This window comes from Blastocystis hominis (assembly GCF_000151665.1).
Source record: "Blastocystis hominis, Singapore isolate B (sub-type 7) whole genome shotgun sequence assembly, scaffold_15".
NCBI classification, from domain to species: domain Eukaryota; class Bigyra; order Opalinata; family Blastocystidae; genus Blastocystis; species Blastocystis hominis.
The window spans coordinates 361,548-385,029 of record NW_013171822.1 but is presented as its reverse complement, the minus strand read 5'-3'; the positions used below and the strand labels follow the sequence as shown (position 1 = coordinate 385,029).

Below are 23,482 nucleotides of genomic sequence, written 5' to 3'. Positions count from 1 at the left end.
TCGGGCATTCTTTTACTCATTTCTATTTTGAAATGTATTGTGCTGCAATCGATCAGGGAACAACAAGGTAGGATACAATTCCCAGATTCTGTTCTCTCTTACTGTATAGTTCGCGCTTTATTGTTTTTGATAAAAATGGATCTATAATTAGTGTGTCACAGAAAGAGCATGAGCAGATTATGCCACATCCTGGATGGGTAGAGCATGATCCTATGACAATTCTGAAAAACGTTGAAGTAGAGCATTTCGATTAGGATAGACTCTAGTTTTGTGTATCTGACTGTCTGAAGCAAGGAAACCTTGCACTATCTGATTTGGCTGCAATTGGAATCACCAACCAACGCGAAACACTGGTGATTTGGGATAAATTCACAGGTCTGCCAGTGTATAATGCGATTGTTTGGATGGATTGCCGAGGGGATGAAGTTATCCACAATTTCACAAACGCCCACGACAAGGAGTGGTATCGTCAGAAGACAGGCCTTCCTCTGTCTTCCTATTTCACAGGCCCGAAGCTGAACTGGGCTCTGACCCACGTTCCGGAGGTGAAAAAGGGATTTGAAGAGCATCGAATCTTGGTAGGCACGATCGATTGCTGGCTGATTTGGAATCTCACTGGCGGGGTCCACGTACTTCAACATTCTCTCTCGTGATGTCTTTTAGGGCGGACTGCACATCACCGACATCACCAACGCGAGTCGAACGATGATGATGAACATCCGAACGCACGACTGGGATGATGATTTGCTCGCCATCGTCGGCGTGGATCGCTCCGTCCTTCCGCGAATCGTGTCCTGCAGCGAAGTCTACGGCACGGGCGTCGGCTGTTTGGACGGCGTGAAAATCGCGGGTATTTCCGGAGCAGTCTTGGGACCTAGGATCGTTGGGCGACCAGCAAGCGGCTCTCTTCGGCCAGACGTGTTTCGAAGCGGGTGAAATGAAGAACACGTACGGCACGGGGTGCTTCATTCTGATGAACACGGGCGATACCATCGTGGACAGCCAGAACGGCCTGGTCACCACGGTGGCGTACAAGATCGGCGCGACGGGGCACACCTGCTACGCGCTGGAGGGATCCATCACCATCGCGGGAGCTCTGGTGCAGTGGCTGCGCGACAATCTCGGCATGATCCGATCCAGCTCCGAGGTGGGTTCCTTCCACGTTTCCACGATTGACGTAGATCGAAGCCATGGCGACCAGCGTGGACAGCAGCGAGGGCATGTATGTCGTCCCTGCGTTCTCGGGGCTGTATGCGCCGCACTGGCGATCGGACGCGCGCGGCGTCTTCGTGGGATTGACCCGAATGATCAACAAAAACCACATCTGCCGAGCCGTGCTGGAGGCCACGGCGTATCAAACGTATGATGTGTTCAACGCGATGGAGAGGGACAGCGGAATCAAAATCACCTCCATGAAGGTCGACGGAGGAATGACCGCGAACAATGTAGGCACGCGGATCGCTGTGGACTGTAGTTCTTGATGCAGTTCCAGGCCAATATTCTGAATACGGACATTGTCATTCCAAAAGTCACCGAAACCACTGCTTTGGGGGCGTGCTTCGCGGCGGGACTCGCGGTGGGGTATTGGACATCGATGGACGATATTCGAGAGAAGTGGGTGGTGGACAAAACGTAAGGAAGCGTGGAGGGATCCATTGTAGGTTCCATGGTGTGATGGATCAGGAGGGAATCGAGCGTCGAATCACTGGATGGCGAAAGGCGATTGAGAAGAGTTTGAATTGGGTGGAAGAGGAATAAGATTTTGCGTGTTTGTTGTGAATCGGTCGATAAGGAGCGAGATTCGCGGGAGATCGCGATAGGTGCCATTTTGTCCCTTTTGGTTTATTTCATAAAGTGACACTCGAGAGCCTTTATTACCAGGATGCAACTCTTTTTTAAGACTGTTACTGTAGGTTGTTGAATTGCTGCTCTGAGAGTGATGCTAATCGCCTTGTAGGGAAACACCGTCTCTCTTGAGGTTCAGCCCACGGAGTCCGTGGAGAACGTCAAGAAGATGATTCAGGAGAAGGAGAACATCGACTACTACAACCAGCGTTTTGTGTTCGCTGGCAAGGAGCTGGACGATTCGGAGGCGATCAGCGCCTGCGGAGTCAGCGAGGCTGCCACCATTGAAGTGCTGTTCAAGATGGCTGGAGGAGTGATCGAGCCCACCTTGGCTGCTCTGGCCAAGAAGTACAACTGCGAGAAGATGGTGTGCCGTAAGTGCTACGCTCGTCTTCCTCTTCGTGCGCACAACTGCCGTAAGAAGAAGTGCGGACACAGCAACCACCTCCGCCCCAAGAAGAAGCTGAAGTAATTGTGAATGTTTGCCTGTCTCGAGCTGGAACGTTTTCTTGTTTGTTTGATACAACAAACATCTCTGAAGCTCCTTGCACCTGCTCGTTTTTTCACTTAGATCTGTCTAGCAACGAGGTCCAGATCCTTGTATCCGGCGTTGGTGAGTCTGCGACCACCGTGCTTGCCGACCTCCACGAGTCCCAGAGCCTCCAGGTTGTGAAGGCAGTGACGGATGATGTTTCCGTTAGCCTACGCATAAGCACTCCCTTCTCACGCGCGAACATACATGATCGTGGTACTGGCGACGGACTCCGTTGCGATGACGACCACCGAAAGCATCACGCAAAGATTTGACACCCACATCAGGTCTCAGATAGAGGTGACGAGCAATAGCAGCTAGGGATCACGGCAAAGTACAACTCCATACCACAACGAATGAAGTACCAGTCGGGGTCATAAGGACTGTACTCGCTGAACACTCTGGTTCTCATGATATCGTGCAGCTTAGGAAGAGACACGGTTCCCTTCTTCTTCAGGTACTCGGCGTAAGCCTTGATCAGCTTCATGGCCTCGACATCTCTAGCAGTAGTTCCCTTACTCTTATCAATTCTTTCCATCTACAGCTAGTTAGAAAAACCATTCATAAAGGCCTCAAAACACCACACAGGGCTTATCGGCAACTCAAGGTCGGACGGCTATCGTGTCCCACTGTTTTCGCATCATTCACCATTACATACTTGACAATCGAAAATTCGTAGCAGAGTGCAGTATTTCTTATGATCAATAAAAAGCAACGAAAAGTACCGGTTACGATAGGGAGATTAATTGGTATTTTTCAATTCAATGGATCTGAAACCGCGCTTTTTAGTTATCATAAATCACTGCACATTTCGATCACCACCACTCTCATAAATAGTTCAGGTTATCGTCTGTTTTACAGCCCTCTACTATGTCCATGGAAAAGGAAAAAATTGTTAACGAGGATGTTCACCGCATTCGTATTACTCTCACCTCCACCAATGTGAAGGCCGTCGAGAGAGGTAAGGACTCTGTGGTTGTGTGCTAATGCTGTAGTGTGCGCTGATATCAAGCGCATTGCCACCGAGAAGCAAGTGAAGGTTGCTGGACCTATTCGTCTGCCCACCAAGTTCTTGCGCGTTACCACTCGTAAGTCCCCTTGCGGAGAGGGTACCAACACCTGGGAGCACCTCGAGATGAGAATCCACAAGCGTGTGATTGATCTGATTGCGTACGTTGCGTTGCAAGTCGATTATTGTGTAGCTCCGTTGAGGTCGTCAAGAGCATCACCACCATCCAGATCGATGCTTCTGTCCAGGTCGAAGTCACCGTTAACTAAATACGATTTCCATTGGAGAGCGTGTTTGATGAGAACAAACAAGCAAATAGGTGGTTGGTCGTATACAAATACAAATCATTGTTTCGTTATTCAGATTTCTTCTCTTTGGGCTTCAGGGCAGGCAGTTTGGCCCATGTCAGCAGGAGGGAGGCAGCGAACATACCCCAGATAATCAACAGAGAACTGCTTGTGATGTGATCCCAAGTCAATCTATCCGGATAGTACTCATAATACTACAAATTAAATATGGACACGCAACACGCACGATATGTCTCAAACCACACACATAATGGTAGCCAAGAGCATAAGTCAAAAAGAACTTGCCTCCGTAAAGAATCAGAGGGTGGAACTTAATGGCCTCGATCAGAGCAGGCACGCTCACTCCACAGCAAGCAGTAATACCCGCAGCGGTGAAACCTAGAGATTACAACAAAAAGCGAATGCACACCCATCCAAAGACCCAAACCGGTCAAACGATGGCAACCCGAAGACATGGTAGCCCAGCGAACCTTGTAGATGGAAAGATGGGGAGAAACCATTCTTCCACGAGCGTACTGCTCCTCGATGTAACTAGATCGCTAAACACCAAATAGAATCCACTTACGACAAAGGTCTCTGGAACAAGACAGGAGAAGCTTTCATCGCCAGCGATCGTGTAGATCGCAGCATAGCCGTGCAGCTACGAGAAAGAAGAGCTGGTTGCATTCTGTTAGTTCGTTTTTTGGGACTTATTCTTGTGACACGATGGAATATGGATTCATTAGAAAGCTGTGTATTTTTCACATTTCTAGATTCTGCTGTGGGTACAAGTTGAAATAGCAAAGCAGTACATAGTACGCGTAAACTGGCCTTTCATGCAGGGTGGGTCGAGAGGAAGGAACATCATTGAAACTATTCATTTTGTGATTTTATGCAGACAGCGGATTATATTAAGCCTGTCGAATTCAATAAGTTGCTCGATAGTGCAAAAAAGTTAGCAAGTCGTGTTTTTGACAAATTGTGAGTCTTAGAGGATTTGGCTTCACAGAAAAAGGAGGCAAAGTATGCTAATGTCCGTTCATGTAATTCCGTCGGGTTTTACAACATGCTTCAAGAAACGAAGGAAAACGAGGTTTGCCATATTCGTAATCTAGTCACCACAGGACCTAGAAGTCATTCTGATTGACTGCCGCTCTCGAGACGATTTTGATAAGAATCATATTGTGGGAGCGATATCGATTCCCTTTGGTAATTTGTATTCTTGTCGACAATAGAGCCTAGACAAAATAGACGACCCTTCAACGCATGCCGCTATTAGTTCATCTGTGTGTAGTGTGCCTTTTGAATCGGATCGCCATGCTTATCTTCTCCTATACGGAGAGGAAAGCCAGGTACAAGCTGTTTACCGAGAATACCAATCGCTTCCTCTTCCTCTCCGACTCCTCACTCTCCAGGATTCTTTCGAATTCTTTGCTGATCTCTTTCCCTTTATCACTTCTCAGCACGCAGCCGTCGTCCACGGGATCCTCCCCATTTGCATTCTCCCCAGACAACTCTACGTGACCTCACAGTCCAATTCCCCATTTTTCTTTTTATCGAGTAGAGCGCTCGACGCTTCTGCGAAAAAGTTCCTATCGATTCGGTCCATCGTCGATATTTCCTCGCATTCCCGCGGGTTTTATTCGCTCGCTGAAGCGTGCAGCGAAGTCGGGACCAGTACGATTTCGAGCCATTGCGCAGCTCTCCTTCAAAAAGGTGGGATCGCAATCCTGTGTGATGATATTTACGACGACTTGCCCCAAATTCTTTGCTTGTATTTCATGGTTGGGAAATAAAAACCCGTTCAACTGCAGAGACTCGCGGGGTTTTCCATCGAAACGGCGTTGCAGACCCTGCGATCCAACTGGAAATCGGCTTCTCTCTCGGATCTGGGCGTTTCATTTCCTGGATGGAAACTGGATGTGACGCAGCACAATTTTTACTTGAAGAAATCGTCCCAAAATTTGACAAAGTGGGTCAACGAAAACACAAATAGGGCATAGAATTCGATCGAAGATTTACTCGTTTTCCGCCCAATTCGAGACTCCAGAAATCGGCACTATTTCCGATCTTTGTTTCACAGTCGAACCCGCAGCGAGTTCAGCGCCAGGCGATCCAGCCGATCACGTGCGATTTCACCGCATTGAAGAAGGCGAGCTGACGCAAATTCACTCGCTTCTGCAGTCTGCGATTCGGCAATGGCAAGTCGATTCGCTGTTTCCTTTGCTCGATTTGCTTTCGAGTAGAACGCAATGCTCTTTTTCTTTTGATTAGTTTGCTTCCAAACCATTCAATTGGAGTCCGCCGAAATGCTTCAGCTTCTTCTCTCCATCTTTGACACTCTATTTTCCATTCCACTCCTCCAAGCTTCTCCTTCCATCCAACCCATTCTCCTTCATTTGCTCATCGATTGTGCCAGTTCCGCTCTTTCCACCGCCATTGCGCTTCCCTTCCTTCTTTCCCACTTCCGTTCGCTCCGCAGTCTTCTCAATTCCTCTTTGAATTGCCCTCGACGCGCTACGCAGCGCGCAGCCTTGCGATGTGCGGCGTGTTCGATGCAGCTGCTGGCTCGCTGGGAGGAGTGGGAGTGCGGATACACGGGAAATCCGGTGTTGCTGGAATGGTTGGCCAAGGATAGCGAATTGGAGAGAGTGAAATCGGGCGTTGAAGAGAGCGTTTCGTTCTTTGTGGGATGGTTGGAAGCGTTGCTGACTGTGAAATATATGGAAATGTGCGGGAAAGATGAGATTGAGATGATTGGAAGTGGGTGTAGAGCATGGGTTTGATCGTAGTCAGCGTGTTCTTTTGCATGAACAACTACAAGCAGAGGTCGCTCGCCAAGTTTATTCCGTTCCTCATTGAACGATTCATTCAACTCGCGGAGGAGGGAAGTGTTCATGACGCGGGTGGTTGTTTTGGATGGCTTCGCAAAGCGTTCATTCTTTCCCTGTGTTTTCTTGTTTGATATAACAAATAATGCATGGAATAATACAATTCATTACATTACAATTTGATTCATTTGTTATTTGCCAAAGAATGAGGTGATGAGTCGATTGTTCAGAGGTTTCTTCTTTCGCTTTTTTCCCTCTTCCCGCAGCGGATCGCTGCTTTGTCGTCGCTTTCGCTTCGCTCCTTCCTGGCTCGACGACAGTTCCGAGCTGCGTCTCCGCGCTTCCTGGCTGCTTTCTTGGGACTTGGAGCGCGAATTGAAGAGAGCGTTGATTGGAATGAGCAGCACATCGCTGTCTGAAGCGTTGGAACGAGCCGATTGGAGCGTCGAAACTGGATCAATGGGCGAAGCCTGCGAATTTGGATGCGATGAAGCCTCATTCGAGAAGACCAGAGCATCCTTCTCCACAGAATTCTTGGGTTCCATTGGCTGTTCCTTCTCCTTCTCCTTCTCCTCTTTCTCTTTCTCTTTCTCCTGCTGCTGCTGCTGCTGCTGCTGCTTCTCTTCCTTCGACTCTTCGCTTCGTTCTTCGTCCGAAAACAAACTCAACGCCGAATTGAAAAGCTGCGATCGATTAGGAAGCACCGAATTCGGCTCTTTTTTTGGCATCTCCACATTCGACTTCATCAGCTCTTGATCCAATTTCGATAGAACCAAATTCGAGCTCATCTTCACAACCCCATTCTCCTCCGATCGCGAAATCTACACATCAACTCCAAAAATCACGCCTATTTTGCACAACTCAAAATTGACCGATTTCTCCATGAAAAACTGGATCCAATCCGATTGGTCCGGCTGCAACCGATCGTTTTCTCCCTTCACTTCCACAAACAGCACGCTGGGCATTCCGATCTCTCTGGAGGGATCGCGAACCAGCGTCAGATCGGGCAGTCCTTTCATATACAGCGAGCCGTTTCGCACGGCGCGCGCGAGAATGGAGGCAATGCGCGGAGCGCCCAAATGAAACGCGAGGCGAGCGAGCCATTCTAGCGAAATGAGAAGGAATGAAAGAGGAAGCGAGTACGATCGTCGAGTTTGTCCCACTGGATCGGAGAGGCGACGTTTCGATGCTGTTCGATGCTGTTTTGCACCAGTGCTTCGAATCAAAGCATTTTCACATCCTCACTTTGGATTTGAGCGTCGGATAGCCGACTCAACTGCGCCAGCCATTCGTCAATGAAAGGCTTCCGCGCCTCATAAAACAACGACGACCCGTAATCGATCGGAATGGTCTGGCTTCGATTCTGGAACGCAAACGGGACCGGGAAGTAAATAAAATCCCACAGCAGAAGCACAAACAACTGCCCTGCACTTAACGCTCCATTCCAAAGCTCACGAAGCGACTGGCCTTCGTCGTGGATGCCTTCATACCCGAACTCTTTCTCGTAGTACTCCAACGCGATTTGTTCTACGGTGATGCCCTCGTTCGCATCGTTAAAATAAACGTTCTTCGCTCCCACGCGCCCTCGCATCGGAAGATCTTTCACGTAGCGAATCGAAAACGGAAGATCGCGAGGACGTTTCACGTTGAATCGAAACGGCGGCACGGCGCACTGAAAGAATTTATCGCGCAGCTGCCATCGAACCTCGCCTTGCACTACCCATAGAAAAAGAATTCGATCGAAACCGGAAGGGTCTTCCAAAGCGAATTCGATGATTCGAAGCAAAACCGATTTCAAGTGAATTTTCGAACTGCTTTGAACCAAAACGCGCCAACAACAGCATCGGTCCGACTCTGTGGGGTACCCTGTTTCCACGTTTCTACCTCGATACGGTTCGACTCCCAGCAATGAAACTGCCAGAATAAACAAATCAGAATCTTTCTTGAGAAACTGAAAAAGACGCACGCAAAGGTTGATCAAAATCGCTTTGTACCCATAAAAACGACCCAATGACACGAAACGCTCCTGACAAAACACATCCTCCACACAATCCTCGCGGCACTGCATTGAATTCACGTCCTGCGGGTCATTGAAAGCCACGTTCACTTGCAACACCGATCGATCGAACGGTTCTGCCAATGGCTTTTCGTTCTTTGCGAATGCTCGGAGAAAGAGAATGAGGCTTAGAAGGTGGTTTCCTATTTCGGACGTGCAGGACCCTTCTTTGATTGGAATTTGGGTCCAATAGTCCCAATAGGGAGTAAAAGAGCAAACGATTTGCATCACTAACTGATGCAAATACTGGCTTGAAGGCGAGTTTCCAACACTGGAACCCACCGAAATGGTAGTAATCGTGGAAACCAGAGCCGATAAGAGTACATTCAGATCGTCTGGAGAAATGGAGGCGAGAGTGGAGCTGTCGATCCTTTGCGAAATCTGTTTGGCGACAACAAAACTAGACAACAAGGATGCCGTGATTTCATTACGCATCCAACGATTCTCTGCTCGAAAACAAGGGAATTTTTGGAAATAAAAAGTAAGAGGGGAAACGACGCATTTCAAGATGATGGATCAATTCTGCTGAATTTCTTTGCTTTGAGAAGAAGTGGAAGCGATTACGAGTTGTATGGAGAGTAAAGAAAGTAGAGCAAAGAGAACAAGCGACTCATTTCGGGATCGAGAGTGAAGGGAGTTCCCAGCTCACGGCACACAATTGAAAACAAATTGCTGCTATTGTCATTATAGGGGAGAATCGAGTTTAAAAAGGAAAGCAGAGATTGCTTTGAGTTCAGGTCCCTACAAGCAATCAGATAGGAAAGGAAAAAACAACTTCGAAGACACCAGAGACTCCATTCCCTGCGATATCACAACCTTTTGCAAGTCTTTCAGTGTGAGTCTCGGCAGCAGCGAACTCACGTCATTCTTTGTGCACGTCACTAAAATCTTGCTGTTGCACAATTCTAAAGTAGTCTGCTAGTGAAATCCTTGCTACTACGTACAGAAGCCAAATCTCGCACTTTGACTTTACAAGAACTGGGGAAAAGAATTTGGACTTTCGCTGGTATCTACATGATTACAGAAAACGGAAACCGTCACATGGCATACAACAAACTCTTTCCATCGGAAGAGCAGTGCATGATTCTGTCAATTAGGTCCAATTCATCACGAGAAAAAATGGTTTTGTATGAGGAAAGGGCATAGTTGCACAGAGTGTCTAGGATTTTCACTGATAGCTTGACCGTCGGAATGCCTTGGTCAGCCACATCTTGTTCCATACCCAGTCTCCAGTTTATTTGAAATCGTAATCAACTCCAAGAATCGGGACGATTTTGTGATTTCAGTGTTTGATGTGGAGAATTGCTTCTTCGATTGATATCACGCAGGAGGTGAAAAACAGTATCCACCAAGCATTCCCTAGAGCCCATACCCGTAAGTTTCGTCCTTTCCTCTCACTGTAGTGCTTGATATCTTAAATATTGATAAATCTCTATTTGCCAAAAAGACTGGCATGCCCATGACCGTATTGTTACAGATAGTTTTGGATGTAGGAAGTGGATGCTCTCTATAGTCAAATATGCGGTTCACTCACCTCGGAGACCTGGTCTTTGCCTTCTCTTCTCTCGGACGAGATGACACATCCGTTGGCTTCCGTTGGAAATGAAATGTCGAAATGTTTGCTGGATTGTTACGCATAGAATTGATCTGTTTTTGGGCGAAACTTTCTTAAAACACGCATTATCGATCCTTTCTGGACCTCCAGGCTCCGGAAAAACGCAATTTGCGCTTTCTATGATGTGTTGGTGTATTCGCCACCACAGAAAAGTGTTGTATATTCAGCATGGATGCAGTTTTGTGTTGGATCGCGTCATAGAGATGCTCCAAAGCCAGGGAGTATCCGATGTTTCATGCCTACAAGATTTATACATCGAGAACGTGGATTCTGCGTATTCCCTTTTTGATATTGCAGAGAAATATGCAGCTGTAACCCCTCCATGTCGAGACCTGATTCTCTAGATTCTCCAACCTCACAGATGGGGTTGCATCATCGTGGATAGTATCACTCCGTTGTTTTTGCCGCTGTTTTCATTCGATAACGCAAACGGCCGATCTTTTCTCACCCATCTCTTGCTGTATTTCCGGTATCTGTGCATCCAGTTCAAACTACCTGTCATTGTTTGCTTCTTTTTTCAATCCTTCAAAACTCTAGATGGTAAACCAGACGCGAAAAACAAATGAGGGCGAGTTGCGCAATGCTCTTCATTCAAACCTATAGTATATCGTGGAGATATTCTCTCTCATTTAGTTATTTATTTGACTGTAAGCTCGACTTCTTGCAAAAGGAAAACAATCGTGTATTGAGTGACAAGAGTCCCGATTCTGTTTGTATTGATTCATTCAAACGAATTGTAGGTTGTTCCTCGTTTTCAATCCTTTGAAATAACGACGCAAGGAGTGTGTGGTGTGTCCTTTGTTTGTTTCGAACAAAAAATGACTAGAAAGTGGCACCGTCATATCCAATCATGTATCCCTCCGCCTCAATGAAGTGGATATAGTAGTGATCAGACTCAATCTGGAAGTGCTTCTTCAGGAGAGCAGCAAGCTTCTTGGAAATGTTAGAATTCACGTTCTCGTTCAGTCCGCCAAGACTCATGAGGTAAATCTGAGCACAAGGGACATCGACTCCTCCCCACAGCATAGCCTGATTTGCAATACAGGAAACAGTTACATAACTAAGGGATAATACAAAGACATAGCCAGATCGTACCTCTCAGGCTTTCTGAGCTCCTTAGCAACCATGGCGGAAGCCTCCTTTAAGAAGGCATTCAGAGTGGATTTGTCAGCATCAACATTGGTAAACACGCGAAGGCAGGGCATTTGGCGAATAGGTAACGAAAAAATGACCTACTCTCTGTGATTTCTTCATTTCGAAAATCGATAATTGACGATATTTGCTATGCGTAACGGGATCACACAGTGTTTTAAGAATCTCATAATAATTTTCCGAAAATCAATTTATTCGTCATAAACAGTAATCAAATCGGGATTCTTGATTATCAAAAGTCAGCAGCATACAGTTGTCTATCGATTTAAGGAATAATTACGTGTGTGTTTAGGTAAATAAGCTAACTCGAAAAGAGAGATGAACAATGCCTATCCAATTGGTACACTGCTTATTTTTCTAGTAAGGTGTAGAGCAATGGGATGAACTTCCTACGCAAGATAGTATGTTTTCTCTTGATGACTCCTATGGCCTTCCAAGGAACTATGTGAAGCCATATGTTTTAACACCCGAGTAAGATTTGTTCGTACTCTGTGAAACCAGACCTTGCGAACTTGACGCACTGCCCCGACCTAATGTCAGCACAAGTGGTCCAATGGAAAGCAATCGATCTTTCTTAGATGAATTTTCGCTCCCGCTTTCTGGGAATTCAACAGTTTCTCCTGCGCAGAATGGAATTGTATGATTCGTTGCTGACGCTAAAAGCCAGATATCTACCAATTCTGGAGTGAATGCTTTGTGTTCTTCCCTTTCCTCTCATTCTTCCCAGTCCTCCCACACAATCCCCTCATCTAGTTCTTTTAGCCAGCTCCCATGTGTGTCCCAAGATATTCACTCTGAAACACGTCGTCCTCGTTTGTCTCCTCCAGTTCCCGACGTTGATCTGTCCCTCCCCAATCTGCAAGACGTTATGGAAGAAGACGCTCCTTCCCACACCTACCTCATGTCTTCGACGCCCACAATCCATTCTTTCAATCCCTTTTTCAGTCCCACGCAGCCCTCTTCCAGCTATTACGACCATCCATTTTCGGCTCGCTCTCCCTCCGAATCGTCCTTTTACGCCCTCAGCACCTCCTTCATTCGCACGGATCGTCCCGGCAGTGTCGACTATTCCCTCTCCCACGACTCCTATCGTTGGAACGGATCGCGAACTCATCGTCTGCCCTCGGGCGCCGCTTCGCCCTCCCTTCTCTCTCCCTATTCCCAGCCGGACTTCAAGGACTCTGCCGCCTCCCTCCCGATCTCCCCGCCCGCTCGCTCCAGCGGACCCAATTTGGGAGGTATGGGGACAAATGTTCAGAATGGGCCCAGTGGACTCAATGGGCCCAACGGACCCAACGGACCCAACGGACCCAACGGACCCAACGGAGTGTACGGGGGATATGGAGGGTACGGAGGGTACGGCGCCTACTCGGCCTATGCGAGCTATGGATCGCTGCGCGGCCAGGGCGCCGGGAATCCGATGGGGAAGGGCGCGCTGAACCCCGCCGAGCCGGGACCCGTGGGGGGAATGGCCGGTCTCAGCGGAGCGGACGCGAGCCATGCGAGCCATGCGAGCGAGAGCCTCAATCCAAACTGCAGTCCACGCGCCAATACCAACGGCCGTCTGAGTCCTCGACCGACTTCCTCTTCCCAGATACGAGTCAATGCCAATGCTACTATCAATGCCACTGTTAATGCTACTGTTAATGCCAATGTCAATGCGAAGAGTGTAGCGGGAGCCGGTCATTTAGGACCCACCGAGCCGGACAAACCGGCCGCCGCGCGTGTTTTGAATGCTTCCAATGCGCCGAGCGAGTCCAGCGCGTCCAGCATGTCCGGCATGTGCGTTGGGAATTGCCCAATTCATCCGCCAGTTCCCAACGCTCCCACCGAGCCCAAGCCCGAGCCTCGCTCCTCTCGCAAGTGGGCGAAGGGAAGTGGCCTCACTCCCAGAGATCGAGATCGCGACGCCAAGCAGAAGCGCGCTTCTCGTCCAGACTCCAAAGCCTCCGACGACCGACTTTTCCAAAACCAGAATCAAAACCAGAACCAGAACCCAAGCCAAAACTCAAATCAAGCTCCACTGCAACCTCGCTCCAAGTCCAAATCCAAGTCCAAATCGCGATCTCGCCCCGACTCCGAGCGAGGGCAAGTCGACCTCAAAGGCCTGCGCGACCACGTCGTGGACATGGCCAAGAACTACAACGGCTGCCGCGCGCTGCAGCAGATCCTGCTGACCGCGAGCCCCGCCGCGGTGACGGAGATCTTCGAGGAGCTGCAGAGCAGTCTGCGCGAGCTCATGACGGACCCCTTCGGGAACTACGTCTTCCAAATGCTCCTTCAAGTGTGTAGCGAGGAGCGGCGCGCGCAGATCGTACTCCTCGATGCGGGCTTTCGAGTAGCTCTCCGCAGTGCGCGATTTCGTCATCGACGCGTCGCTGAACATCCACGGAACGCGCTGCGTGCAGAGTCTTGTCCAAGTATTTCGCCTTCTCTTTGGCCTAAAGCGCAGTATTGCTCCTCTCCCAGCATGATCGACTCGCTTTTCGCCGCGCTGCAAGGCCACATCGCTCATCTCGCCGCACACCCCAACGGCAACCACGTGATTCTGCGATGTCTGCAATCCATTCCGGAGTCGTTCTGCACGCCCTTATTCGAAGAACTCGTCCAGCATTGCATCGATGTACTCTCCTCCTCCCTTCTCCTCCCCTCCAGATCGCCACGCATCGCCATGGCTGCTGCGTGATCCAGCAGTTCTTCCTGCGCGCTCCGCCTCTCTACCGGAATCGATTAATGAACGCGATTTTGCACGAAGCGCATCTCCTCATCACCAATCCCTTCGGAAACTACGTCGTTCAAGTGCTTTCTTTTTTAACTCTTTTCACGCTCTAGTTCGTTTTGGAGCGAGGACGCCCCGAGGAACGCGAGCTGCTGACGCGGTCGGTGTTCGGCCACGTGGTGGAGTACTCCTGCCAGAAATACAGCAGCAATGTGATCGAGAAAGTGATCGTTCTCGCCGATGAACAAGTGCGTTATCAAATCATCTGCGAGATTGTCGGGTCTCCGCACTTCCCAGCGATTTTGCATCATAACGTAGGCGGCAGTGCGCTCTCTGCTTATTGCTCGTAGTTTGCTAACTACATCATTCAAAATCTCTTCCATAATTGTGGGAAAGAAAATGTGTTTGTGCTGTACGATGCCATACTTCCGTTTAAAGGGGAGCTTGGAAGATCTACTGGAGGAAGGCATATTCTTACTGCGCTGAATGCGTTTGAGTACTTTGCTCCGATCTCAGCCATCCAGTAGTGATCTGCTTTCGTCGTGTTTGTTTTATACTGGAAGAGATAATGATGTATGGGCGTGTCTAGATTTGGCTTGGAAAAGGGAGAATGAGGTACGAAAGTGGTGGGTTGTGTCAAAGTGTAAAGAAGATTTTTATTTTGTGTGGATCCTATGTGCTCTTTTTATTTTGCACATACCTAAAAGAACCTACGTATTTTCATTAATTAAAAATGCATTTCGGTTTATCAATCTCTCTCCTTCCCTTCAACTTCCCACTATCGATCAACCGAAAATGAGCAAATTTAACTGCTTATACTTTTCGTTTCCGATATCGAAAACTTTCACTCCCACACATTCTAACCATTGGAATAGGAATATAACGTCATTAAAAATCTATTCTCTGTGTCAACTCCTCGAGGAAATCGACCCCTAATGGGCAGGGGGTAAACGAATCACTATACGTCATAGGTTAATAATAAACACTAAGAATAATATTGTTTTTGTTGTACGGATTTTTCACCCTTTAAATGAGCGAAGACAAAGACATACGTATCGATCCCTCATTTACCTAACGGATAGGTCACATTTTGGTGAATCAGCCAAACTATGGTTTTGCTTCGAATCGTGTTAGCAACACCAAGTATCATTGGTGGTCTTTTCTTTTTGTGAATCTTTATTCACAACTGATGTTCGTTAGTTGTACTATTCTAATTTCTAGTCAGCCAATGAATGCTTATTACGTTGTCGAAGCTTGTTTGGAAGTAATCGCTGTGTTTTTGTGGCATGTAGTTAATTCCCATCATTACCACGTATCATCCGTTGACCACATGGGCTCCAATTATTTTTATCTTCGCTCTGACGGCAATTCGAGAAGCATACGAGGACATTTTGCGATACAAGAACGATAAGGTGAAAATAGGTAAACTAGCATGACGAACAGAAAGTGAACCATCATTTAGTGAAAGTTTTGAAAGGCGATATGCTCGTGGAAGTACCATCTATGAATCTTCAAGTCGGCGACATTATCTACATATCCTTCATTTTATTTGATTTCATATTATGTGATTTCATTTCATTCTAATGCAAATCGAAGCATGTAAAACGACTCTATTTCGTTTCTTAACACACACATCGAAGAGAATGACGAGCTTCCCTGTGACGTCGTGCTTCTCTACTCGAGTGGGCCGCGAGGAGATTGTTTCATCCGCGTACTTTGTTCATGGGGATGACTCATGTCTCCAGACGAGCAATATTGACGGCGAGTCGGATCTAAAAGTCCGCAAAGTGCCTCCGCAGCTGTATTCGCGACTTCAAGGCAAGACGCAAGACGAGATCCATCGCATCCTCAATTCGCTCTCCCTCGAGATTTTCTGCAGTCGTCCCGACTGCCACATCTACCAGTTTGACGCACGGTACCTCCTCGCCCCCAACTTCCATGCAGCATGTGCATCGACCACTCCACCGACATCAGTCTCTCCGCGCAGAACCTCCTTCTGCAGGTCACCCAGCTCCAATTCACCCAATTCGCGTACCTCCTCTCTCGCTTCTTTACTCGTAGATACGGCGCGGTGGTGTACACGGGGAACGAGACGAAATTCGGCCAGAACAAAAACCACCCGCAGCAGAAAATCCCGCTCAGCGACCACATGACCAGCGTGTTCACCGTCGTCATCGTCTGCCTCCAGGTTCCTTTTCTCTCTCTCTCTCTCTCTCCCGCAGATCCTGCTCACGTTCGTGCTGACGCCCATCGGGCTGGCGCAGAACCGCAGCCACGCGCGCTGGTACATGGAATCGGCGGTCACGAACCTGCCCTTGGTGCTCGCGCTGCGCTTTTTGCTGCTGAACGTCGCCATGGTGCCTTCCAGTCTCAAGGTCACGCTCGAGCTCATCAAGATCCTCTACACCGCCTTCATCCACCACGACCCGCACCTCAACGCCACGCCGGGCGATGTGCGTTGTAACTCCATGGCGCTCAACGAAACGCTCGGCGCCGTGCGTTTCATCCTCACCGACAAGACCGGAACCTTGACAAAAAACACACTGATTTTGAGGGAGCTCCACGCGGACGACGACCTGTAAAACCCCGATCACGCCTCTCTCCTAGCGTCTCCATCCGCCCCTACACCGAAGATGATTACATCATCCCCGCGGTTCCATCGGATCCGTCGGATCCGTCGGTTTCATCGGATCCTTTCCCTCCGACCCACTCGGTACGCGTTCCCGCGGTTTTTTATCTAGGATCGGTGGCGAGAAATCGCGCGCTGCGTGCTGCTCTGCAACTCCAGCACGATGACAAAAAACGGCCCGAATTCGGGCAGTCCCGACGAGCTGGCGCTGCTCCACGGCTTCAAGCAGCTCGGCGGTTTCATTCTCGCCAAGGACGAAACGGTCGTGCGGCTGCGACTCCCGCGGGGCGGCGAGGAAACATGGAAGATCGAGCGAGTGAACGCGTTTTCGAGCGAGCGGAAGCGGATGAGCGTCGTCGTCCGAAACGGGGAAACTGGGGAAATCCGGCTCTACATGAAGGTACGAAATCGGGCCGATTTCTGTCATCCAGGGAGCCGACGACAGCGTGCTTCCCCGCTGCGCCCCCAGTCCCGCGGTTCTGGATTCGGTCCGGCGGTCGCTTTCGCGGGGAACGCAGCGCGGCTACCGCACCATGGTGTTCGCCTCCCGCGGTTTTTCGTCAGAAGCGTGGGAAGGCTTCGCGGCGCGCTTCGCTTCCGCGGAAATCGCGGTGAAATCGCGGGACCGTCTTCTGGTCTCGATGTATCCCCGCGGGGAAGTGTGCAGTGTAGCGAGGAGGACGTGGAGCGGGACGCGGACGCGCTGGGCACGTGCGCGATCGAAGATTCGTTGCAGGAGGGCGTTTCGGAGACCGTGGAGGTGAGATTCCCGCGGGGATGTGAGGTAGTTTCTGCGGAAGGGCGGGATTCGGTTCTGGCTGATCACGGGGGATCACGTGGAAACGTCGCTCCAGATTTCCCGCCAATCCAAGATTCTGCAGTGCGACGAAACGAAACTCCTCCGATTGGAGGGAGCGTCGGCCAATGAGCTGCGCGCCGCCTGGGACCGCGCCAAGGCCTCGCTCTGCCCCGCGGGGAGGAGCCTGGTGCTGACGGGCCGGTCGTTGGCGGCAATCTTCGCGTGGGCGGACTGCCTGGACTTCTTCAAAACCGCGGTTCAGTTCGACTCGGTGCTGTGCTGCCGCGTGACTCCGAAGCAAAAAGTGGGTATTTTTGGAATTCCAGAAATAGGCGGAAATCGTGCGCTGGGTGCAGAAGGCGAGCAAGCACGTGACTCTGGCCATCGGCGATGGCGGGAACGACGTCAGCATGCTGCTGCAGAGCGACTGCGGCGTGGGGATCCGCGGGAGAGAGGGCGAGCAGGTGAGTCCCGCGGGGCGGTGCGACGTAGGCTGCGCGCGCGGGCGACTTCGTGGTGCGGGAGTTTCGATCGCTGGTGCGACTGCTGTGCGTGCACGGAGCGAGGGACCGGAGCCGGAGCTGGACGATCACGGGGTATTCGCTGTACAAATCGGTGGTGCTGTGCGGGTGCCAGACCATGTACTCGCTGTTCACGCTGTTCTCCGGAGCCTCGCTGTTCTGCTCGCTGCATCTCACCTTCTACTCGATCGTCCTCTTCGTTTTTTCTTTCTTTTTCTATTTCGCTCATTCTAGATCCCCATCGTCGGACTCATCATCAAACGCGTTCACTCCGACGAGGACCTTCTCTCCAACCCGCAGCTCTACGCCTACTCCAACGGCGCCGCGCCCGTCCATTCGCAGGCCTACTCCATCGGCAGCTTCCTCGCCATTCTCGCGCTCGCGCTGGCGCAGGGCGTGATCATCGAGAGCGTGTTCATTTTCTGCTCGGGCGTGGCGGCGAGCGACTTCCTGACGCAAGCGACGTTCTACGCGGTGTATCTGCTGCAGGACATCATGATGATCCTCGTTCTGCCCAACTTTTCGGTCCTTCATTGCTGCGTGATTCTTCTCTTCCACGCCGCGCTCGTCTATTACACCGATCTCCTCGCTTCCTCGCCCTCCGCGGAGCTCGTCGGCTATTTCGCGCCCCAGTTTGATTCTTTTGTCGCTCTGCTCATCCGCAGGTTCGCCATGCAGCAGCCCGTGTATTGGGCCGGAAAGCTCGTCGCCGTCTTCCTCGCTTTGGTCCCCTACTTCTTCTTCCGCGTTTTCTTCAACGGCCTTCCCAAGCAGATCGAAGCCGATGGGGAAGCCGATGGGGAAGCCAATGGGGAAACCGCTGTGGATATGGGGAAACCATCGAGGAAACCATCGGGGAAAGAGATCGAAGTCGTGGAAATGAAAGCCAAAGCCAACGAAAAAGAAGGAGAAAAAGGGAAATCGAGCGATGAATTGGAAGCCAAGCGCGAAGCCAAACCCGCTGAGTCGCAGCTCCCGAAGGCTACCGGTCCCCACGAGGACGAATCGCAGCCAGTTCGTGCCTCCGCCGCGTGATTTCTCGAAGATCACGCACTTTTCATTGATTCATTCATTGATTCATTCATTCATTCGTTCTCTGGAATGAGCGAGTGAAAACAAACAGGCTCGTAGTTTGTACACTTATTCGTTTTTCTTAAAAACACTCTTTCCCACCTCCAGCTTCTCGTTTTTCACTTGGTACGTAAACACGATCACATCGTCATCGCGCATTCCCAGCACCAGGAAACTCGGGCAATTGTCTCTACACAGCAACCACGCCCTTTCTATACGGATGGCAAGGATTGAAAGCGCCAGTCAGCGAGCCAGGATTCAAATACAAAACGCCATCTTTCTTTTCAACACGCAGCTCGTGCGTGCCTCCATACACCATAATATCAGGCTTGTACTACAATGAATTGCGAATTCCGTCACTACCAAACGAGCAGTTGCTTCCAGAAGCGAATCAGTCGATTGAGCTAGTAGCGAGTCTCCACTGACCAGATTGATCTTGTATCCGCAAATGGTAGTCTCAATACGATCTTTTCCATCTGGATCCTAGCCGTGAATAAATATGTCTTCACTCACATCCTCAATAGCTTCCTGAACATAGTATATATCATCGCAAATCGCCTTCAACTCATCAACGCCATTCGCTGTTGAGATTCCGCCCGTGATTAAGCAATGCTTGAACTTCCCAGGAATCTAACGGTCATCACGCGCTAGGCAGTACGTACAAGCATCTTCTTAAACTGTGGGGGCAAAGTACTTTCCTTAAAAGGAACATCCGCATCTCCACAAACCAAAACCAACTACCCATGATCTCTATTCAGATCTATCCTACCTCACCAAATTGTGCCATTTTACAATGATTTCTAGTGTTCCAACTTGACGAAATAATGACGAAAAATGGAATTTGATGAAAGTCAAGATTATCGGAATATCAAATGAGTTCACAGCGCATAACGATATCTCCAGAATTCAAAAAGCAGGTCTGGTTGGTTGCATTCGATATGGACCAAACCGCTCTAGACCTGCATACCTCGGGTGTTGCTGTGCGTGATGATCAGATGTTTCCCCCATTGTTCTTTGAAAGCCAATTCGTTCCGTTGAAGGCAAAAGAGATTCTAGACCATGTAAAAGATTCCATCAAGTTGATCATTCCCGAACTGCTACAGAACGGTATAGCTGTTGCCATATGTACCAATACCGATGTTAAAATGGCATGCCACACGAGTCTAATGGGAGGACGAGAATTAGTGGAGTATATTTTTGGCAACACGTTTAGCGACTACCCAGATATTTGTAATCGACTTGTGATTGAAGCATGGAGAGGGTTGGGTGATGTTCCTCGAGTAAATGACTGTGTTCGTGGATTAATGAGTAGTACTGCGGTAAAAACAACCATCTAGCGCGTGTGTGGGAACGAATTGATGCGGAGCAAAAGCATTACAATGTTTTGGCGGAAGAACCCTTCCAGAATTTTGCCCGAAACTTTAACGGGGATTATTTCGAAACTATCAAAACCATTGATCCTGTAACGCGCCAGGCAATGATCTCACATACACTTCTGATCGACGACGATATCATAAATGTGTCGATTGCCCAACGGTGTGGGTACATGGCGTATCAAGTTCCTGTTACGGGACTCACCGTGGAGGACTGGAATCGTATCACGAAGTCAATTGAGCAAAGGAAAAATTGGCGTTGTTTGTTTCCGATATGCTAAGATCCGAAATCAACGTTCGAACCGCGGTTGTCGTGGGAGGTAAGACTTTGACCCCAATCGAAAATAATAATAATGCTACTATTATTGTTTCTGATCAGCCCTATCGTTTCTCTCGTAGTCTATGGGGAGAATACGGTAATTTACAACCACATGGTTGTAGACTTCGGAGTTCCGTACGAAAAGAACAGTAGCCACGTCTTTGTCACTGTCAGTATATAGGCTATACTGCTCCGATCGTAAAAGTGGATCCTTTTGACAATTGCATGGATATTACTTCCAATGTTACCGGCAAGATTGGGATTATAATGCGTTCTACGTTCGATAATTGCTCTCTAGCGAACCAAGTGTTTAATGTGTTTGCAACACTCGGAAATGATGTCTAGATTAACGACAAAGGTGCTATTGGAGTTGTTGTGATGAACAATATGTGTTTGTCATCTTATGACTATCTCCAGAAAATGAGCGATTCCGACAGTGTGAACTATAATGTGGGGGTTGTCCTCATTCACCTTACCGGATAGTACACGATTCCTGTCATTAGTGTTACATGTTCCACAGGAATGTCCGTCATCAATCTAATCGCCGCAAACGTCTCTACGATCGCTACTATCTCCTCTCTAGGCGAAGGTTTACCATCTTTGTTTCATCGCATGTAGTCACTGCGTTTAGCGAAATTCAGTACATTTTGCTAGTCATCCTCGTATTTTGTTTCCATTCCTGGCTTACTCGCTAGATCCTCCTCACTCTCTGGGGCGGGCTGGGCGTTGTCTACTCATTGAATCAGTGCGCGGCGTCGTATCAAAAGCATCGACGCCAGCGATTTGTGGGAGCCATCAAGAAGCGGCATTTCAAAAAGAAACGCGTCAAGGATGTCGAGGATCTGCCGACTTGCAGCATTTGCTTAACAGAATTCCAAGAGCGGGATGTGATTAAGACTTTGCGCTGTAAGCACTTCTTCCATGCGAGCTGCATCGACCCATGGCTGCTGAATGAAAAGGCGGTCTGTCCCGTCTGCCGACAAGGCATTTTTGAGATTGAGGAGTGGAATGCGTTAGAAGAGGGACAAAGTCACGACATTGATGTGGCGATGTCTCTGGTCGAAGAGCAGCGAACCTGCACCTTTTCCAACCTGTTTAGTTTTGTGTTGTGTCTGTTTATCATCGGTTTCCCTTTTGCACTGTCCATTATGAAATAACTTCCTTCTCGAGGGGAGAACGTGTTTGCGCTCTTTGTTTGTTTCCAAACGCTTTCGATTTTGTAAAATCAAAAGGGGAAACGGCGAGTTTCTCCACTTTCATTTTTCGTTGCTATGAGTGCTCGGTGTCTTTTGGTTGCTCTGTTTTGCTTCTCCGCTGCTGTAGCTTATGGACCCGCTATGATATTGTCCCATGTTGAGTCGTACTTGCTTTTTGGTAGAAGGACTTATTTTGATAGAGCGGATGAAGTATATATTAATAGAATAATTGACTATTCTGATTTGGAGCCACTTATTCCTATTGAGGTAGGCACTTTTGTTTTTAAGGTTAATGAGTAGGAAATGAACCTTCTATTTGTAGATGTAAACATTGTATTGTGCTATGCTATAATTCGTGAATAATAGACCGATGCTCTGTCTGTAAAGGAAATCCAGCCTTTTGTACAGAAATTCGAAAGCAGAATCATCGCGCCGCATTTCGAAGGCGAGTTGAATGTAAGATAGTTTACTACTTTTTTGATTCTGTAGGCTACCGACATTATGCACCTGGATTCCGTAGAAGGTTGGCTTTTTTATATTCTCTTGTTCCTAACACGCAGATCTCCTCTCTCTGGAAACCGGCAATAGCACCGTGATTCTTCATTGTACGCCCATTGAACCGGAAGAGCCCATTGTGTACGCCACCCTCACAAACGGCGTCCCAATGACTCCCATCATCCTCTTTGCGCTGCTGACGATCTTCACTCTGGGCTACGGCCTCTACTCGGCGATCATGTGCATCGATCAAATCCAGACGCCTACAAGTTACACGGACAAAGTCTTGGCCGTGGGTAAGGAATATTAATGATTGTTTTTTGAAAGCAAACATTCTGTAGTTAATCAAATCAAATGAGTCATCATCATCACCAAAACTATTATTATCATCGTTATCATCACATTCATATTCATATTCATCTCGGCTCACGACTTGGGGAAAATATTGCTCTGCTCGGCCTCATTACGATGCTTGGCCAAGTACCCGAAAGTACTCTTCGCGGTGAGAATCAGATAGTCGCACTCGCTGAGCAAATAATTCTCCACCACGGAGCACTTCCACGCGCTCCGACTCACCGTCTTGGTGTGCGCCACAGTGCAGTTCGACGTCCACACGACTCCCTTCCCCGCTTCCTCCACTCTTCTCCTCGCCTCCTCGTTATCCGACAACACGAACCACCGCACCGGCTTCCCCTTCTTCCCTCTCTCCACGCGCTCCGTCCGCTTCGCCGCGATCTCCACGAACCGATCCACGTCCTTCCTCCGCAGGAACCGTCCCCACCCCACGTTTCCCTCCAGCAGTCCCGTCCGCACGTGCATCCCGATCACGTAAAACCCCGACCACCCCACGCTCCCGCGGAACGCCTCCACGGCGCGCCGGATCTCGGGCTGCGGCTGCACGACGTCGACGAAGAGGAACTGCAGAAGGCGGTGGTAGACGTCGAGCGCGTTGCGCTGGCTCTGACGGATGATGCCGTGGGCGCGCAGCCAGCCGCGCAGCGCGGCGTCGTGCACGAAGCGGTGGTCGATGCCG

General features: G+C 49.2%; 14 protein-coding genes; 8 read left to right on the top strand and 6 right to left on the bottom strand.

The window, feature by feature from the left end:
* Nucleotides 1-179: 179 nt before the first annotated feature.
* On the top strand, nt 180-1,758 carry GSBLH_T00002028001 (uncharacterized protein; the record flags this gene model as incomplete). Its single annotated transcript, XM_013040536.1, has 7 exons — nt 180-236; nt 267-629; nt 664-850; nt 879-1,147; nt 1,182-1,445; nt 1,475-1,632; nt 1,662-1,758. 7 exons carry the CDS (start codon nt 180-182, stop codon nt 1,756-1,758), a joined length of 1,395 nt encoding a protein of 464 aa, XP_012895990.1.
* A 102-nt stretch (nt 1,759-1,860) lies between these two features.
* Nucleotides 1,861-2,355, top strand: GSBLH_T00002027001 (uncharacterized protein). XM_013040535.1 has 2 exons: nt 1,861-1,909; nt 1,958-2,355. The coding sequence occupies exons 1-2, from the start codon at nt 1,883-1,885 to the stop codon at nt 2,315-2,317; spliced, it is 387 nt and encodes a 128-aa protein (XP_012895989.1). The 5' UTR covers nt 1,861-1,882; the 3' UTR covers nt 2,318-2,355.
* Nucleotides 2,356-2,379: 24 nt separating this feature from the next.
* GSBLH_T00002026001 (uncharacterized protein) lies at nt 2,380-3,065 on the bottom strand. XM_013040534.1 has 3 exons: nt 2,726-3,065; nt 2,585-2,694; nt 2,380-2,547 (listed from the first exon to the last, which is right to left on the bottom strand). Exons 1-3 carry the CDS (start codon nt 2,787-2,789, stop codon nt 2,413-2,415), a joined length of 309 nt encoding a protein of 102 aa, XP_012895988.1. The 5' UTR covers nt 2,790-3,065; the 3' UTR covers nt 2,380-2,412.
* Nucleotides 3,066-3,217: 152 nt separating this feature from the next.
* Nucleotides 3,218-3,674, top strand: GSBLH_T00002025001 (uncharacterized protein). XM_013040533.1 has 3 exons: nt 3,218-3,338; nt 3,373-3,547; nt 3,580-3,674. The coding sequence occupies exons 1-3, from the start codon at nt 3,248-3,250 to the stop codon at nt 3,653-3,655; spliced, it is 342 nt and encodes a 113-aa protein (XP_012895987.1). The 5' UTR covers nt 3,218-3,247; the 3' UTR covers nt 3,656-3,674.
* Nucleotides 3,675-3,700: 26 nt separating this feature from the next.
* GSBLH_T00002024001 (Succinate dehydrogenase cytochrome b560 (SDHC)) lies at nt 3,701-4,365 on the bottom strand. XM_013040532.1 has 4 exons: nt 4,260-4,365; nt 4,104-4,225; nt 3,921-4,072; nt 3,701-3,888 (listed from the first exon to the last, which is right to left on the bottom strand). Exons 1-4 carry the CDS (start codon nt 4,295-4,297, stop codon nt 3,742-3,744), a joined length of 459 nt encoding a protein of 152 aa, XP_012895986.1. The 5' UTR covers nt 4,298-4,365; the 3' UTR covers nt 3,701-3,741.
* Nucleotides 4,366-7,726: 3,361 nt separating this feature from the next.
* On the bottom strand, nt 7,727-8,228 carry GSBLH_T00007055001 (uncharacterized protein; the record flags this gene model as incomplete). Its single annotated transcript, XM_013040531.1, is given in 2 exon segments — nt 7,727-8,220; nt 8,225-8,228. Coding segments are annotated over 2 exon segments (498 nt in total).
* Nucleotides 8,229-10,998: 2,770 nt separating this feature from the next.
* Nucleotides 10,999-11,380, bottom strand: GSBLH_T00002023001 (uncharacterized protein; the record flags this gene model as incomplete). XM_013040530.1 has 1 exon in its annotated part: nt 10,999-11,380. One exon carries the CDS (start codon nt 11,378-11,380, stop codon nt 11,228-11,230), a length of 153 nt encoding a protein of 50 aa, XP_012895984.1. The 3' UTR covers nt 10,999-11,227.
* Nucleotides 11,381-12,747: 1,367 nt separating this feature from the next.
* On the top strand, nt 12,748-14,585 carry GSBLH_T00002022001 (uncharacterized protein; the record flags this gene model as incomplete). XM_013040529.1 has 7 exons in its annotated part: nt 12,748-13,190; nt 13,221-13,641; nt 13,670-13,747; nt 13,780-13,950; nt 13,983-14,126; nt 14,160-14,360; nt 14,397-14,585. 7 exons carry the CDS (start codon nt 12,748-12,750, stop codon nt 14,571-14,573), a joined length of 1,635 nt encoding a protein of 544 aa, XP_012895983.1. The 3' UTR covers nt 14,574-14,585.
* Nucleotides 14,586-15,076: 491 nt separating this feature from the next.
* GSBLH_T00007054001 (uncharacterized protein) lies at nt 15,077-15,482 on the top strand (the record flags this gene model as incomplete). The annotated part of the gene is given in 4 exon segments (XM_013040528.1): nt 15,077-15,098; nt 15,129-15,237; nt 15,268-15,334; nt 15,339-15,482. Coding segments are annotated over 4 exon segments (342 nt in total).
* A 1,356-nt stretch (nt 15,483-16,838) lies between these two features.
* On the top strand, nt 16,839-18,395 carry GSBLH_T00002021001 (uncharacterized protein; the record flags this gene model as incomplete). Its single annotated transcript, XM_013040527.1, has 4 exons — nt 16,839-17,429; nt 17,464-17,778; nt 17,807-17,938; nt 17,967-18,395. 4 exons carry the CDS (start codon nt 16,839-16,841, stop codon nt 18,393-18,395), a joined length of 1,467 nt encoding a protein of 488 aa, XP_012895981.1.
* Nucleotides 18,396-19,121: 726 nt separating this feature from the next.
* GSBLH_T00002020001 (uncharacterized protein) lies at nt 19,122-19,876 on the bottom strand. XM_013040526.1 has 6 exons: nt 19,836-19,876; nt 19,729-19,803; nt 19,580-19,696; nt 19,430-19,549; nt 19,285-19,400; nt 19,122-19,256 (listed from the first exon to the last, which is right to left on the bottom strand). The coding sequence occupies exons 1-6, from the start codon at nt 19,851-19,853 to the stop codon at nt 19,136-19,138; spliced, it is 567 nt and encodes a 188-aa protein (XP_012895980.1). The 5' UTR covers nt 19,854-19,876; the 3' UTR covers nt 19,122-19,135.
* Nucleotides 19,877-20,713: 837 nt separating this feature from the next.
* Nucleotides 20,714-21,915, top strand: GSBLH_T00006374001 (uncharacterized protein; the record flags this gene model as incomplete). Its single annotated transcript, XM_013040525.1, has 7 exons — nt 20,714-20,759; nt 20,839-20,907; nt 20,940-21,073; nt 21,104-21,208; nt 21,242-21,282; nt 21,342-21,420; nt 21,454-21,915. 7 exons carry the CDS (start codon nt 20,714-20,716, stop codon nt 21,913-21,915), a joined length of 936 nt encoding a protein of 311 aa, XP_012895979.1.
* Nucleotides 21,916-22,029: 114 nt separating this feature from the next.
* On the top strand, nt 22,030-22,759 carry GSBLH_T00002019001 (uncharacterized protein; the record flags this gene model as incomplete). XM_013040524.1 has 5 exons in its annotated part: nt 22,030-22,118; nt 22,155-22,221; nt 22,255-22,287; nt 22,321-22,410; nt 22,444-22,759. 5 exons carry the CDS (start codon nt 22,030-22,032, stop codon nt 22,540-22,542), a joined length of 378 nt encoding a protein of 125 aa, XP_012895978.1. The 3' UTR covers nt 22,543-22,759.
* A 26-nt stretch (nt 22,760-22,785) lies between these two features.
* GSBLH_T00002018001 (uncharacterized protein) lies at nt 22,786-23,268 on the bottom strand (the record flags this gene model as incomplete). XM_013040523.1 has 1 exon in its annotated part: nt 22,786-23,268. One exon carries the CDS (start codon nt 23,266-23,268, stop codon nt 22,876-22,878), a length of 393 nt encoding a protein of 130 aa, XP_012895977.1. The 3' UTR covers nt 22,786-22,875.
* Between the last annotated feature and the right edge of the window lie 214 nt (nt 23,269-23,482).

Excerpts from the sequence above, each read along its gene's own strand:
- GSBLH_T00002027001 (XM_013040535.1), top strand. The coding sequence starts at position 1,883 with ATGCAACTCTTTTTTAAGACTGTTACT. Across the intron at positions 1,910-1,957 it reads TCTTTTTTAAGACTGTTACT|GGAAACACCGTCTCTCTTGA; the intron begins GTAGGTTGTTGA and ends ATCGCCTTGTAG.
- GSBLH_T00002026001 (XM_013040534.1), bottom strand. The coding sequence starts at position 2,789 with ATGAGAACCAGAGTGTTCAGCGAGTACAGTCCTTATGACCCCGACTGG. Across the intron at positions 2,695-2,725 it reads CTGGTACTTCATTCGTTGTG|CTGCTATTGCTCGTCACCTC; the intron begins GTATGGAGTTGT and ends CGTGATCCCTAG. Across the intron at positions 2,548-2,584 it reads GTCGCCAGTACCACGATCAT|GCTAACGGAAACATCATCCG; the intron begins GTATGTTCGCGC and ends GCTTATGCGTAG.
- GSBLH_T00002025001 (XM_013040533.1), top strand. The coding sequence starts at position 3,248 with ATGTCCATGGAAAAGGAAAAAATTGTTAACGAGGATGTTCACCGCATT. Across the intron at positions 3,339-3,372 it reads TGTGAAGGCCGTCGAGAGAG|TGTGCGCTGATATCAAGCGC; the intron begins GTAAGGACTCTG and ends CTAATGCTGTAG. Across the intron at positions 3,548-3,579 it reads CGTGTGATTGATCTGATTGC|CTCCGTTGAGGTCGTCAAGA; the intron begins GTACGTTGCGTT and ends ATTATTGTGTAG.
- GSBLH_T00002024001 (XM_013040532.1), bottom strand. The coding sequence starts at position 4,297 with ATGAAAGCTTCTCCTGTCTTGTTCCAGAGACCTTTGTC. Across the intron at positions 4,226-4,259 it reads TTGTTCCAGAGACCTTTGTC|TTACATCGAGGAGCAGTACG; the intron begins GTAAGTGGATTC and ends TTAGCGATCTAG. Across the intron at positions 3,889-3,920 it reads TGTGTGGTTTGAGACATATC|TATTATGAGTACTATCCGGA; the intron begins GTGCGTGTTGCG and ends TTTAATTTGTAG.
- GSBLH_T00002020001 (XM_013040526.1), bottom strand. Across the intron at positions 19,697-19,728 it reads CACAGTTTAAGAAGATGCTT|ATTCCTGGGAAGTTCAAGCA; the intron begins GTACGTACTGCC and ends GATGACCGTTAG. Across the intron at positions 19,257-19,284 it reads GCTTTCAATCCTTGCCATCC|AGACAATTGCCCGAGTTTCC; the intron begins GTATAGAAAGGG and ends GTTGCTGTGTAG.